Source organism: Rhinoderma darwinii, chromosome 8 (assembly GCF_050947455.1).
Source record: "Rhinoderma darwinii isolate aRhiDar2 chromosome 8, aRhiDar2.hap1, whole genome shotgun sequence".
In the NCBI taxonomy this organism is placed as follows: domain Eukaryota; kingdom Metazoa; phylum Chordata; class Amphibia; order Anura; family Rhinodermatidae; genus Rhinoderma; species Rhinoderma darwinii.
Window position 1 is genome coordinate 105612402 of NC_134694.1, and position 16610 is coordinate 105629011.

Consider the following 16610-nt stretch of genomic DNA (forward strand, 5'->3'; position numbering starts at 1 on the left):
TTGGAGTTAATAACTTGCCATAAATAACCTATTAGAACTTATCGATGATTTGTCCTATGTGTAAATGATAACAACAAATTTTACGATGCGATTAAAAGTGGACGTGTACATGTATAGCTGGAGGATGGGCCCTCATTTCCTTTCGTGGGACAAAGGAACTTCAATCAGTAAATGGAGTGAAAACTGTATTTTCATGTGTAAACCGGCTCTAGACAGGATGACTTGCCTTTTCAATTAGACCAGTATTCCGATATGTTTTACTATTGGGATGAGTGTCAGTAAGGGGGCATACATACATGTACAAAAGTATTGTGGTGATCATATGTATTGTTCCACATGTTTTTTCATGGAAGTGTTGCCGGCGCCTTCCTTCCAGGAGATGCCAGCACATACGGCCGTCCTGGCATGCAGTGACCACTAGAGTGCGCGCGCAAGCTCAGTCCCGGCCTTAAAGGGCCAGCGCACACATGTTTAGAATTGTCTAATCACCCTGCGCTATTAGAAGGACCCTGCCCCTTCACTCATTGCCTGAGCGTTGTTATGTTTTCCCGTGTCAGTCTAGCAAATGGTCCCTTAGTGTTTTCCTGTTCCTGTGTTTCCGTTCCTGCTACCTGTATCCCGTGCTACTTTGTTCCTGTGACTTAATAGAGTTGGAGTCGTGTTGTGTTACACCACGCCTGTTGTCTGCTGCCAAGGTCCCACCTGAGCCTAGCCACTGCTACTGTCTGTACTAGCAAAGGTAGCCTTGCTCGGACTATAAACTTTACTTGCGCAAACCGAGCAAGGCCCCAGAATATCCCAATGGTCAAAGTGACTAATACAATAAACCAAAAAGAGAAACAAGTCACGACCAAATAATAGAAAAAGTAACAAAGCCTTTATTAAAGTCAATTTAGACACAGAAAAACACATATACATAACTAGGCATGATAAAATGAGCCCTCATACAAAGATGGAATCAGAACATAAAAGCAGCATGGCCCCCCAGGTGGAAAACCGGTCAAAGATCGCCCAGGAAAAAGTGCTTGAATCATGAGTTTAAAACAAGTATCAGGTATGGTACATTTTGCACAGATTTGTATAATGAAGTAAGAAAGATATATATGCAATCACAGAAATATGTATCACACAAACGGCAAAGTGCCTATACCTACAAAGCACAACGCTAGCCGGGAGATCAGGACCGGAATGAGGGGGGACCACTGCTGCAAAGTACAAAGTATACAAAGTAGAACATATCTATAGAAAAATCCTGTATGATCTAAAATAAAGCCGCTTTCTTGTGTCCCGATACCAGATTTAAGGGATCCTGTGAAAACAGCTTCTTCATTGTTTCCCTCTGGCAACACTTCCTGTCTCTGGCAGTTCAGTGTTATCTTAGGGAATGGAATACTAGGCCTCACAGCAATTAATAGGAATCCGACATCAGCCTCTTATGAACACAATGACAATGTACAAAAAAATAAATCAAAGCTTATATGGCACTATAATATGCAATCAGGCATAGCTACTTGATCAAGTGATGTCATAACATGCCTGGGAAGACAAAAGTACATCAGATCTTGCGAGGTAGAAATGACAGCTCGTAGTAAATGGGGGCATTTAAGAATCCTGTCATTCTTGGGGCAATATCATTCTCTGTGAATTCAATGTGGGAACTCAGTTTAAAGTTTTGTAGGATGGTGGTGAGAAAGATAAAAAGTTCCATTCGGGCCAAATTCTGCCCTGGGCAGATCCTCTTTCCTGGAAAGAATAAATAAGTATTATTGAAACTTAATAAATATATAAACCTTAATAATTCTATGATCATTAAAATAGAAGAAGAAGAAGGGGATAAAGAATGAAGAAGAAAAAAGCATAAGATAAAAGAAGAAAAAAGAGGAAGAAGAAGAAGAAAGAATAAGAAGAAAGTAGGAAAAGTAGAAGAAGAAAGACGAAGAAGAAAGAATAAGTAGAAGACGACGACGAAAGAAGGAGAAAAATAAAGAAGACGAAGAAGAAGAAGAAGGAGAAAAATAAAGAAAAAGACGAAGAAGAAGACGAAGAAGAAGAAGAAGAAGAAGGAGAAGGAGAACGGGCTGTTCACCCTCATCCACAGCTGGGATAAGTGGGAGAAATATGTATCGAAATAATGATGTATAGAGAATTAAAGGAGAAGTCCCATGACAACACTTTTTTTTCTTCATTTTATGACCTGTTAATCAGACAGATAAAAAATATGATAGGTGGATGTCTGGCCGATGAGACTCCAAACACTACCAAGAAAAAGGGGCCCAAGTCTTTGTTCCCAGCCAAATATAGGACTGTCAGAAACCGTTTAATGTGAGAACTGATTTGTTTCCAGTGGTCTCATATATTTTTATCGAAAGTGGTTGGGCAAGCACGATCAACTCTCCAGCCAAAAATGGGTACTTGGGACACCTCAATAATGGCGAAGGTCCCTGAGTTTGGATCACCACCTAGAAGTCCGGTTCAGTAAAACTATTGGGATCCTGTCTGAAAATGACCCTAATGCATTTTAGACAGTGTTCTAATAATTCTTCAGTGTCACAAAAGTTTCTAGAAAATGTATACTATAATCACATATTCAAATACCTGCTGAGAAAGCCATCAGTGCATCATTCTTCTTGAATTTGCCATTCTCATCCAAAAAATGGTTTGGATTAAACTTCCACGGAGAAGAAAAATGTTTGGGATCACGATGAACGGTGCAGAGTAAAGGATAAATTTCTGTGCCCTAAAAAATAAAAACAAATCTCCAATTACAGTATTTCTGTAAAACTCAATATTATTAGATTAGAAATAAAAAAACTAATTATTTTGCTGCCTTTTTTAGGCTTTCAGATTGCTATACATCAGATACCATTAAATCTGTGTCACTTATCAGAAGTCATAGAGATGAGTGGAGAGCAGGGCCTAAGCATTTTTTAAGAAGAGCGGGTGACTCTGTGACAAAATGACCGCTTCATCAAATGTAAAAGTGGATTCTGAAATAGACACATGACAGTTTATTAGCAAATAATGCGAGAATCTTGAAAGAAAAATTCTGTGGAATATATATGGACCTAACTTTGGAATTTGGAAATCAATTAACTACTGTAAATAAAGAGCATGACTTTCATAAAATCATGACATTAGGGTGACCCAGGTAATCTGTACATGTAATGAGGGTGGGAGAAAGCGTGCCTTGCAAAAAGGTCCTTTGGGCTCCTTGGGCATAACAGAAGAATTGATTCAGAGGGCCCACCCTCCATTTCAATTTCATCATAATCTTTGTAGTTATCAATGGTCACAAAGGACATAGCATTAATAAGATCTAATAGCCTATTTGCGAATCAACCCATAAGAAATAGACCCCAGTGGCAATTGATTGGATCCAAAGTCACCTCCAAATGTTGTCTTCTTCTGGACCTTTATGATGTATTAGGGGTCCATTATTGTGTCAGAGCCTGAAATCTTCCTACCAGAGTTGCTTACTACGTCTGGGAAGAAGATTTTTTTTCTGTGCTAACGCTGTATCTAAATATCCTGGTGAAGGCCGAGTGGCTTGTTTGCACCCCACCTGGCATCCATAGCAAGTGTACATGTCCAGTTACCCCCCCACCCCCTAGGTACATTAAGCCCCCTCCTATGTACTACCTACCTTAGGGATCTGATATCCTTTAAAGTCGACATTTTTTGTTACCATATGTGGCACATTCAAAGGAGAAACGTCACAGAATCTCTGCATCTCATGGATAACTGCCTGTGTATAATGCATTTCAATCCTGTCATCAAAATTTGGGACCCGATCTTGTCCAATCACTTGATCAATTTCATCTTGGAGTTTACCTGTAATTAAGGGATCATGAGATTATTATGCAATATACAATCTGCAGTTTATGGGTAATATATCAAAGGTTAATTATGATATTAAAATATTACACATTCTGAAACTTAAGAACGAGCTCCTGGGGAAAGTAAATACAAAATAAGCTCCCCTTACGCATATAACCATCACTCTAGTGCCACTTATTGGAGGTAACCTCCTTATGGAGGAAACTCTGGCTTGCCTACAATCCATAGTCATGTCTCAAGGCTCTTCTATGGGTCGGAAGTTGACGTACAGGGAAGCTCTCTCCAATAGGTGGCACTATGGAGATAGTTCTTCCGGAGGAAAGCTAATTCACGTGTTTTCGTAAAAATTTGCATAAATTAACAATTCGGGAACATCTGTTTTAGAACTCTAAATTGTTCTGTTCCTTTGTCTTTCTTCCTGAAAATCAGGGTCACATTTACAGCTCACACTGACTTAGGGCCTGTTCACATCAGCGTTGACTTTCCGTTCCGGGGTTCTGTCGGAGGGTTCCGTCGGGTGAACCCCGCAACGGAAAGTGAAACTGAAACCACAGCTTCCGTTTCCATCACCATTGATATCAATGGTGACAGAAACATTGCTAATGGTTTCCATTTGTCACCATTCCGGCAGGTTTCCGGTTTACAGACGGAATCAATAGCGCAGTCGACTCCGCTATTGTGTCCGTCGTTAAAACGGAAACCTGCCGGAATGGTGACGAACGGAAAACATTAGCAAACGGAAGCTGTGGTTTCAGTTTCACTTTCCGTTGCAGGGTTCAAACCTCCGACGGAACCCCGGAACGGAAAGCGAACGGAGATGTGAACAGGCTCTTAGGCACAAAGCCTGAATACCCCCCAATTTACAACTGCCAACTATCGTCATCATTTGCTCATTTTTGAGCAATTGTAATGGGACTTGGTTGGTGTTAAAAGACAATATCAACGATAAAACTATTATTTATGGTTGATCATCAATTGTAATGCCGTAAAAATAATCGTTAACAATTATTAGATGTAAATGCCGCCCATGGTGACATTTATACTTGGCATTGCACACAAATAGATCTTAGTGTTCAATAGTGTGGACAGTGTTTGCCAAGAGTCATGTGCTCTATTGGGGCATACGGGTCACACTATGATATACCAATATCTGGAATCTGTATACATAGATTAGCCCTAACCCAAATAATAATAAATACAGTGACTAAATAACACCACCATACCATGACTGGATAAATCTGCTGTAACATGACTGGATAACACCGCCATACCATGACTAGATAATACCACCATCCAGTGACTAAATAACACCACCATACCATGACTGGATAAATCCGCTGTACCATGACTGGATAATACCGCCATACCATGACTAGATAATACCACCATGCAGTGACTAAATAACACCACCATAAAGTTACTAAATAATGCCACCAGAATCCCAGCTACGCTTTACTTCAGGCCACCCCTGCTACCCCTGCTTTACTTCAAGCCATGCCGTACCCACCTAAGTGCCGACCTAGTCACAGCCAAAATACGGGCATGCTGAAAATGTGTAAAAAGATTGACAACTGGACGTTACCATTCCCCTTGCCAATAGGATGCGTCCCTACACATTCTGACATTATCAGCTCGGATTGGACAATTCCTGAGTCTGAATGGTAACACCCAGTTGTAAATTTATTCATGCATTTTCCATGAGGAATAACAGAGAAATGGGTCTAAGAGATCTAAGAAAACATACATCAGAATTGTTATTTTATGGGTAATAAAAGTATTTACTAATATTGACATGTCAGGAGAGCAGACTGGTCCTCTATCCTCAGTATCCCTTAATGTAGTATTATATAATTCCATTTATCACATACTCACCTTGCACTTCTGAGTACTTCAGTAAGATAAGCAGTCCATATCGCAGGGTGGTACTCACAGTCTCTGCACCCGCTAGGAGCAGATTATGTGTTGTTACCAAGAGATTTCTTAAATTAAATTCAGTTTTGGGGTTATTTTTCTCCTGTGGAGAAATCAGTTAGAAAACATTGTATTTATCCGACAATAATAAAAGACATATTTCCTATATGAAAAGTTAGATTGTGAGATTCATACATGCTGTATTGTGTAAATACAGTTAGGTCCAGAATTATTTGGACAGTGACACAAGTTTTGGCATTTTAGCTGTTTACCAAAACATATTGAATATACAGTTATATAATCAATATCGGCTTAAAGTGCAGACTTTCAGCTTTAATTTGAGGGTATTCACATCCTAATTTGAGAAAGGGTATAGGAATTACTGCTCTTTAATATGTAGCTGCCTCTTTTTCAAGGGACCAAAGGTAGTTGGACAATTATCTCAAAAGATATTTAACGGGCTGCATGGGCTATTCCCTCCTTAATCCATCACCAATTAAGCAGGTAAAAGGTCTGGAGTTGATTCCAGGTGTGGCATTTGCATTTGGAAGCTGTTGCTGTGAACCCACAACATGAGGTCAAAGGAGCTCACAATGCAAGTGAAACAGACCATTATTAGACTGAAAAAAATGAAGAAATCCATCAGAGGGTGGCGCCAAATCAACAGTTTGGTACATTCTTTAAAGAACAAAGAGCACACTGGTGATCTTGTGAAATCCAAAAGGCCTGGACGTCCACGGAAGACAACAGTGGTGGGTGATCGCAGAATCCTTTCCATGGTGAAGAAAAACCCCTTCACAAGATCTACCCAAGTGAAGAACACTCTCCTGGAAGTAGGTATATCAGTATCTAAGTCTACCCAAAAAAAAAAGACTTCATGAGAGCAAATACAGAGGGTTCACCAAAAGATGCAAACCATTAATCAGCCTCAAAAATAGAAAGGCCAGATTAGACTTTGCCAAACAGCATCTAAAGAAGCTGCTCAGTTCTGGAACATCATGAAACTAAGATCAACCTGTATAAACTTGACTGAGGATTCGTTCACATCTGCGTCAGGGTCCCGTTCTGACGTTCCGTTGGAGCTTCCCATCAGAAAGGGAACCCTACTGACACAAATGGAAACCATAGGTTTCCGTTTCCATTACCATTGATTTCAATGGTGACAGATCCGGTGCCAATGGTTTCCGTTTGTCTCAATTGAGCAAGCGTTCCGTCGTTTTGACGGAATCAATAGCGTAGTCGACTATGCTATTGATTCTGTCAAAACGACGGAACCCTTGCACAACGGAGACAAACGGAAACCATAGGCATCGGATCCCTCACCATTGAAATCAATGGTGATGGAAACGGAAACCTATGGTTTCCATTAGTGTCAGTCAGGGCTCTATTCTGACGGAAAGCTCTGACGGAACATCGGAACAGAGCTCTGACGCAGATGTGAATGAAGCTAGTACAGTGTAAATGAATGGAGAGAAGTGTATAACGCTGATTGGTCGGCGTCATACACTCCTCTGTACAACGCCCACTTGGTATAAAGTAAAAACACGCCACTTGGGCATTAAGAAACTAATTTGCATAAAACTAAAAATCGCTCAGAAAGTGGTAAAAATAGATCGTTTTTCTAAATAAAAAGCACTGCTGTCACCTACATTATAGCGCCAATCTGCTTATGTAGGAGACAGGGCACTTATAATGTGGTGACAGAGCCTCTTTAAAGGGAAATCAATAGAGCAACCCCACATTACAAGCTGATGACAAGATGTTGTTATATAGTTAAATTGAAGCTATTGATAGTAGTTATCAGTTTTGGACCGGGATCTGTTGAGTCCACCAAAAGAAATGAGGGCCCACCCTCCATCTACACAGAACATCTGTACATTTACATGAATTATTGGACTGTAAACTTTGTTCTTACCATTGTACACACATGACATTTAATCAATTAGGTCTAATAGGTTATTTGTCAAATAACCTATAATAATTAGATCTATGTGGCAAATGAATGGCCCCAAAGTCAACAGTGTCATCACAAATTATTTTTTTATATGTTAAAGATGTTAGTGCTTTATTAAAAACGTTTATATTTATTTGTGTGTTTGTGTTTTACTTTTTCTTATTTTTACACTTTTTCTTCCCTATGGGGGCTGCCATTTTTTGTTCCATTTCTGTATGTGTCGATTAACGACACATACAGACATGGAATACGGCAGCCACAGTCCCATAGGGACTGCAAACGGCTCCCGTCCCATTCACTTGTGTGTACGGCGTCTGTGTGGGAACTGCGCATGCGCCGCTCCCACACAGTCCAATTTGAAATTGGCGCCGTCCGGCGCCATTTTCCTGTGGACCGGAAGTCGCGGCCGGACAGTAATATTACTACTTCCGGTCGCGGCTTCCGGACTTGTGCACTTGGACCAGCGGCAGCAGACGGAGCGGACGGGCCGGAGGGAGCCGCGGCGGCAGGAGCAGGTAAGAGATTTCAATGTATGTTCCGTGTTTGTGTGTGTTTACTACTGTATGTAAACCTACTACACTGTGTGTTAGCTCAAAAAATGGCGACACACAGTGTAGGAGGTTACACCGTTCAAACCCCTCGTTTATCCCGGCACTAGCCAGGATAAAGGAGGGGGGGGGATGCTGAGAGCTCACTAGAGCGAGGGCTTTTCACCCAATTTTGCAATGCTGCAATTTTGGGAGTAGCTCCATCTAGTGACCAGAAATGGGTAATACTATAAATTAGAATTAATTTATAATATTTCCTGACTCGTGAAAAAAAAAAAAAAAATTTGAACAATGTTTAATCACCCACACACTAAATGTTTAATTAAAAAAAAACAAACATGTTTTTCTGGCAACACATTGCCTTTAAATAGGATTGTGTTCTGCTGGACTTTAGAGCCCTTTATTGTTTCAGAGCCGGAGCCCGCAACTTTTCTGGTACTCTTGTGGACAAGTCTGCTCTTAGCAGGATTTCCTATACATATGAATATTACCTCTTCTATTTTGATGAGGAAGCTGTCAATGAAATGCCTGGGTGAGCTGGGATCCAGGGTCTCCAAGCTAGCCTTAACTCTCTCATGTATAAATTCGGCCATTTCCTCCGAAAGTTGGATTATCCTGTGGTGAGGCCCAGGAATGTAGTTCATAAGTGTTGGTAGAATACTCTGCAGCTGTAAAGTCATAAAAAAGAAAAATGAATTATTAAACATTCTTAATCCCTTGTCAAGATCATATTTGATTGTTATTTTAGAAAATAGGAGAGAAAGGGGAATTTGCCAGATTAAAGGGATTTTCTGAAATAAAGGGACTTTACTTGACCTTAAATAAGGTTACTTTGGTCTACGCCAGACCCGACTGCCAGCAGCGCCACATTTATGATCCTCCTATTTTGAATTTGTCTGTAGTTCCCTACATTCATTATACAACAAGTGTCTGAGTCTCCATGCTGAGGCTTTATGTGGAGCCTACTCCAGATGGTTTAAACAAACTGAAGATAACATTACTTAGACTCAAGTTACTTACCTGTCCCCATGTAGAAGTTGCAAGATGGAAAGATTCGTCCACAATTCTAAAGAGCTTGGAAAACCTTTCATCCTTGTACTCAAAACGATCTCCAAATATGACGGAACAGAGAACATTAGAAACAGCATCCATTAACTTCTTGGATGGATCTAAGGGGTGGCCTGGAACAGAATGAGACATTTCACAGACAATTTCATAAACAGTGTAATTCTTTGATAACACTGAACTGTGTAATAAAGGTGCCAAGGACTACAGAGGACATGAGTAAGGGAGGGGTTTGTAAAGCAGGAAATGACTATTGGTGGAAGGGTTACATAAGAGGAGGGTCCTAGGAGCAATATAAAGAGCAGTGGAGGAGAAAGGAAGGGTCTGTTATCTGCAGACCTGCTCGAAGACGAGACCTTTCCTGCGAGTGCAATTTACTTTCTCAGTTCTGTCAGAGATGGCGGATGGGCTTAAGAAACAAGTGCTGGAAAGGGTGGCCCCGGAGGGCACAGCGTGGCTGAAGGCTGTGCTGGCAAAGTGTTGGGCTCCCACCTAGCGTGGTCCCGCAATCTGCCCCGGCGCAGTTACCCGCCCCTTCTGCTCATCTAACCCCCGGTCCGATACCCAGTCCAGTTAAAAATACCAAGGCTACTTGCTCCACTGGCTCTCCTTCTTCAGAGTACATAGGAGAGGTCCCTCCTTAGCTGTTAAGATGGCCAGTTTTGGTGCTCCTCTGTCCCGCCCAGTCTGGGAGGGAGGGGTAGTAACTTAGCAACCCTTTCTGTCCCTTCGCACAAAGAGCGGTATGTCAATGCACTCAGCAGCATTTGTCACCTCCGCTCCCCCAGTGGGTACCGGCAGTAGAAGGGGGATCTGTTCCTGCTCTTACAGTGCAGCCCAACCAGATGAGCCTGCTGCTGGAGCAGGTATGTTGATGGATACATATGGTACATCTGAGGGATCCCAGTCTGTAGTGGGAGCAAGTGCATATATTCTTTGTCAGGAGGAAGTTGAAGTTTTAATGTCCATAGCTGGTAGGGATAGAACATGCCCTGCACATGCATCTCTAGATTTAGAGGTACCCGGGGCACTAGTGGAAACGGGAGTGCACACTATTGGTGCAGAACCCCTGTCCTGGTCTGAACTTTCTCTTACAGGGTGATTGGCAACTGCTCATGGACACAGACTCCAAATAAATGTTCGTCTTTGGAGTCCTGTACCATAGCAGTGAGTCCACATGTGTGGGAGTATGGTTATCATCTGGTTTATTACCTGATGGAGATATGTACCGTGAATAACTCTGGGCTGCGCTTAGGAATTCACTGTTTTATGGTATTGCTCCTCTAGGTACTTATTTACCTGCGGAGACCAAAGAGAATCTGGAAGGAGTTTGTGGATATTTGGTCTTTGGTCTATGGATCATGTGATGATAGATAAAGAAAAACATTTCAAAAGGAGTGCAGATATGAAGCCGAGAGTTGTCAAAACTTTTGGAAATTGGCTTCAAGGTTTTGCTGCTTTGGCTCACATTTGACTAAGTATTGACTAAGGTTTGACTAAAAATCTGACTTTGTTGGAACTTTTCTCCATAGTTGATGCTGTTGAATTATGAGGTGAACGTATGACAAACAGGCCCATATGTTTCTGGATGAATAATTTGGCGATTGTGCAAGTGATAATTTGACTTTCGTCTAGGTCTTTGCTGGTATCAGCATTGTTGCGCCATATCCATAATATGGGATGCAATGAAACATGTCATGATTATTTTATTTTAGATTTATACAGAATCCTTGGGTAAAAAACCTCTGTGTGCTCCGCATAAAATAAAGTCACACGGAGTTAACAGCATGGTCCCCTGGAATTATATGGACACTGTATTTCGGGTTCATGCCACATGGTAATATAGTTGAGCCCTTTATTTATTGTAGTTGTGTACCACGCCTCACCATTAAACTTTCTAAATTCATCGACAACACATTGTGCTTCCTTTTGAATCTTCCATTCATTGCTTTTCAATCCAAATCCAAAGCTCTTGAGTGTCTTCTCTGTAAAGGTTCGCAGGATTTTCCACCTTTCGCCATTGCTCAGGCTAAGTCCTACAAAATAAAGAAAAATTAAGAAAGGTAAAGTTCCCGCCTTACATATTAGATATGGCAGCTGTTGATGGATCTTATTGTTTCCAGTCAGTCCCATTGTTGGCGTAACCCCAAAATGTGTATGTTATCTGTAGAACTGAAAATAGTTATTGCTGGTTGAAACAACGCTCGCTCAGCAGTCATCTAGTAGAATTCCCATGATTATGGCCGGCTTGTCAGTTTTCACAATCAAAATCCCTTTTGATAATAAGACATCAATAAAAATGTGTTGAAAATCGGAAAATCTAGACAGTATTGCCTTTTATTATAATTATTATTATTATTATTATTATTATTATTATTATTATTATTATTATTATTATATTATCATCATTATGGATGGAAAACTCCCAGGCTCCTCACCATCTACGGGCCTTCACCACCCTCCTCAGAATGATTCCCGGCAGGGTCTGCCTAACAGTTTATGTTGCCTGACTTGAAATCTAGGACCTGCAATGTTATCTGGGCATGAATAAAATGTATAGTCAGTACATATTATTGTTACCAATAATTTTAGGGCAAGACAAAAGGGAAGGTAAACGGGGCAAATGTCCCAGGACTTTCACCCATCAGGGGCCTTCCCCTCTTTCCTTAGAATAATTTTCAGTAGAGTCTGGTTTATAGTTTCTGATGCCTGGCTTGGAAACCTGAAATGTTATGTGGGCATTGTATAACACTACTATCTAGGGCGTATTATTTGGGCATGAAATAGTTCCATTATTTGGGCAGAGTGGTTGCATTATTTCAATAAGCCATAGTACTATTATAATTTTACTTTATAGTTTTTGAAAGACTGTTGTGTTTGACCTTCTTTTTATAACCTTCCATTTTGCCTAGTCTCTTTTTCCTCCCTTCCGTCTCAAAAAAAAAAAAAGGGAGGGGGACACCATACAATGGTTTGCCCAGGGGCCTCCACAGACCTTGATACGCCCCTCAAATTAGTAGTGTACTATTAGTAGTAGTAGAGATAGTAGTAGTAAAAAAATAGTAGTCGGCAATCAGGTCCCTATAATGCTTGCAATAACTAAAATCCATCACTAGTGTTACTTTGTTGAGATATTATTTTTGCTTTTATACTGCTTTATATTTTGTTGCCCATAACAACCAATCAGAGCTCAGATTTTATTTCTTAAATTATACTGGAAAATGTAATGCTGTGCTGTGATTGGTTGCTATGGGTCACAAGGTTTTTCGTTGGACAGTTTTAATATATTTGGTCTATTATCTGTAATTACCGAGAACATTCCAAAAAGTTAAAAGACAATGCTACAATTATATTCTACAATAACTTACAATATATGAATAAACTCTTCACTTACCATAGCCCTGGGTAAATTTCTCCAGCGCTGGTAGGGGACCTCTGGCACCAAATTCTTCCCCTTGATGAACAAGTGCTTCCTTTACAGCCTCATAGCCACAGAGAACAACCACCGGCCGTGAGCCAAAGTAAAGCGTATACACTGATCCATATCGATCCCAAAGCTAAAAAAAACAGGTTACAGATCTGAATAATTGATTTACTAATTTTCTAGTATAGAAATGATATTGTGCTGGAAATTTTAATTTTGATATCTGTGATTGACTGTGGTTCTCTGGCAATAATGGCCGGGATCTGCAGCCCAACCTATTACTGTAATAGGGAACTCATGACCGGGATGTTTTGGGCCTTGGTGCCTAGAGCAAAATTTCATCTTTTGGAATGCTACATTCTAAGGCCTCATTTACACGAGCGTAATATACGCGCGTGCGACGCGCGTGCTTTTCACGCGTGTCGTACGCACCTATATTACTCTATGGGGCAGTGCAGGCGATGCGTGAATTTTGCGCAGCGCGAGTGCGTTGCGTAAAACTCACGACATGTTCTATAATCGTGCGTTTTTCGCGCATCACGCACCCATTGAAGTCAATGGGTGCGTGAAAACCACGAAGGTCGCACGGAAGCACTTCCGTGCGAACTGCGTGATTCGCGCAAGAGCTGTCAAACTCTGAATGTAAACAGAAAAGCACCACGTGCTTTTCTGTTTACAAACATCCAAAAGGAGTGTCTTAGAGATGAGCGAACCGAACTTCACCGGGTTCGGCCGAACTCGTTTTGGCCGAACCCGGCAAAAAATGTTGCGGTACGCGACGTCAGGAGACAGTCACTGTCCAGGGTGCTGAAATAGTTAAACTGGTTCAGCACCCTGCACAGTGACTTCCGATCCCAATATACGTGAACGTGTAAAAAAAAAAAAGTTCTGACTTACCGATAAAACTCCCGGCTTCTTCCTCCAGTCTGACCTCCCGGGATGACAATTCAGTCCAAGTGACAGCTGCAGCCAATCACAAGCCAAGCACAGGCTGCAGCGGTCACATGGACTGCCGCGTCATCCAGGGAGGTGGGGCCAGATGTCGAGAGGCGCGTCACCAAGGACGCGTCACCAAGGACGCGTCACCAAGGCAACGGCCGGGAAGTTCTCGGTAAGTACGAACCTCTTTTTTTTTAAACAGGCTACGGAATTCACTGTCGAGGGTGCTGCAAGAGTTACTGCCGATCAGTTAACTCTTTCAGCACCATGGACAGTGACTGACGTCGGCTAGCCTCATCTCTATGATGGCGGCTGCGCGAAAATCACGCAGCCGCGCATCATACACGGATGACACACGGAGCTGTCAAGTGCCTTTTGCGCACGCAAAACGCTGCGTTTTTTCCGCGGTCAAAACGCACACGCTCGTGTAAATGAGGCCTAAGGCAGGATTCCCATGAAACAGAAATGCTGAAGATTTTCAACAGCAAATCAACAGCATTTCTGCTGCTGTTCTGCAGCAAAAAAAATTTATGTGGGTTTTGCTATAGATACTGCCTAGATGCCTTGTTCGCACAGTGCAGATTTGCTACAGATTTTGCATGCATTTTTTAAGACAAATCCAGGAACAGAACCTAGACAGAAGAAAGATATAGGTCTGCTCTCCTGGATCCAATTCTGGTTTTGGCTTAAAAAAAATGCATGCAAAATCTGCAGTAAATCTGCACTGTGTGAACAAAGCCTAAAGTTGTTACTTTTATTTTTATTTCCTAGTCTGCCACCAAATTATTATTTTTTATTTTTTTTGCGGGGCTTTCTTATTATTTAAAATTGGAGCTTATATATTTTTATTCTGTAAGTCTTATTTAGAGAAAGATAATCCAATTTTTCTAATTTTTTTTCATTCTGTTTTAAGGTAGTTTGTTCAATCAATAATATTTGCTCCAGAAATAAATTTTCCTTTGCATAGCAATTCCAAATATGTGCACATTTTCTAATTCATCACATCACGATGGCACCAAGAACAAGGACCTCACTTCAGTTTTACATGTGCCTCCCTCCCTAAGCTTTAGATGTAGCATCTGAACATGCATGATAGTCATTCAAACACAAAAAATTGTGCACATTTTTGAGAGGGCTTTTTTATTTATTTATTTTTCATTGTTCAATTTTCTCATTTTATTTAATTACATTTTTTTAAGAATTTACTATATTTATTTCTTAATTAAGTTTTTTTTTTTTACTATATGGGAACAGGGAACATATTATATTTGTATTCCCTGTTATCCCCATAGACAGATTCCTGATAACAGTGATCTAAGGGTATGTTCACACTGAGATTTTTGCAGGCAGAAAAATCCTGAAGCAATTTTGGGGCTGATTTTAACCTGCCATTGAGCGCCGCGGGCAAAAAACACTGCGAAAAACTCTTTCTCTGCCTCCCATTGATGTCAATGGGAGGTCAGAGACGGAAACGCCTGAAGAAAGAGCATGTCACTTTTTCCGTTTCAATATGTCTTTATTAAATAGTTGAGACATCAGAAAGTATATATGAACAGTTTCTACTCGCAGGTAGAAGTAAATAGTTAGGACATGGCCAGACGTCGCGGATTTGCTCTGGAATTCCGCTGCGGACACTCCGCAGCGGAAATCCGCAGCGGACCCGTTTCTCCATTGCCCTCCACAGCTTTGTGGTTGGGTTCGTTTGCACATTGCGGACAATTCCGCTGCGGAGCATAGGCTGCGGTGCGGAATTTGGTGTCCGCAGCATACAATGGTTGTTGCGGACGTGTGGCGGACTGGTTGCGGACTCATTGCGGAATTTCTCCATTGACTTCAATGGAGATTCAAAATTCCGCAATGAAGTCCGCAGATGTAATGTACATGTTATGTGTGCTGCGGAGCGTATTGGTTTTTTAACATGACATTTGTTCATTCTGGCTGGACCTATGTGTATTTCTAGGTCTACAGCCAGACTGAGGAAGTCAATGGGGCTCCCATAATTACGGGTGACTACGTGTGTGTGCACCCATAATTACGGGTGACTACGTGTGCGCACCCGTAATTACGGGAGCGTTGCTAGGCGCCGTCAGTAAATAGTCACTGTCCAGGGTGCTGAAAGAGTTAAGCGATCGGCAGTAACTGTTTCTGCACCCTGGACAGTGACTACCGATCACAATATACATCAACCTGTAAAAAAAATAGAAGTTCATACTTACCGAGAACTCCCTGCTTCTTCCTGCAGTCCGGCTTCCCAGGATGATGTTTCAGTCTAAGTGACGGCTGCAGCCAATCACAGGCCAATCACAGGCTGCAGCCAATCACAGGCCAATCACAGGCTGCAGCGGTCACATGGACTGCCGCGTCATCCAGGGAGGTCGGGCTGGATGCCGAAAGAGGGACGCGTCACCAAGACAACGGCCGGTAAGTATGAAATTCTTTTACTTTCACTAGGGAAAGTGCTGTCCCTTCTCTCTATCCTGCACTGATAGTGAGAAGGGAAGTACTTCCCCTCAATACGCAGCGGCCAGTCCGCATCAATTTAATGCCCATTTTGGGCAGATCCGCAACAGAATCTGCAACGCAGATTCTGTGCGGCATTGATGCGGACAGTTGCGGAAGAAATACGCCACGTCTGGGCATGCCCTTAAAGTCCCAAATAATAATGACATAGTTAATTCCTATGAGTTTTAACATTTTAAGAAGATGTAAATCAAAATAATATGGATAATAAAAGAAAGATAAATAAAAGAAATGTTGTGAACAACATCTACAGGTCATCATAAAGAAAAAAGATGCATACAACGATAATGTATGAACTCCCACCAAAAAAGGAGAGGTAACGGCATGTACAGAGTTATTCCAGCACATCCGGTCATGTCTCTGTATACTACGGGCATAAACATATTCATATTGATAGTTTGTATTGACTTTT

General features: G+C 41.4%; 1 protein-coding gene across 1 annotated transcript in view; it reads right to left on the reverse strand.

Annotated features, from left to right (window-relative positions):
- Positions 1 to 855: 855 nt before the first annotated feature.
- Positions 856 to 16610, reverse strand: part of LOC142659760 (cytochrome P450 2G1-like) — a 33893-nt gene continuing 18138 nt past the window's right edge. The window contains exons 2-9 of the mRNA XM_075836203.1: positions 12710 to 12872; positions 11202 to 11351; positions 9271 to 9431; positions 8742 to 8918; positions 5710 to 5851; positions 3644 to 3831; positions 2596 to 2737; positions 856 to 1743 (exon numbers count right to left, since the gene is read on the reverse strand). Coding sequence (XP_075692318.1) covers positions 1556 to 1743; positions 2596 to 2737; positions 3644 to 3831; positions 5710 to 5851; positions 8742 to 8918; positions 9271 to 9431; positions 11202 to 11351; positions 12710 to 12872 — 1311 coding nt within the window. The 3' untranslated portion in view covers positions 856 to 1555. The remainder of the gene's footprint in view (positions 1744 to 2595; positions 2738 to 3643; positions 3832 to 5709; positions 5852 to 8741; positions 8919 to 9270; positions 9432 to 11201; positions 11352 to 12709; positions 12873 to 16610) is intronic.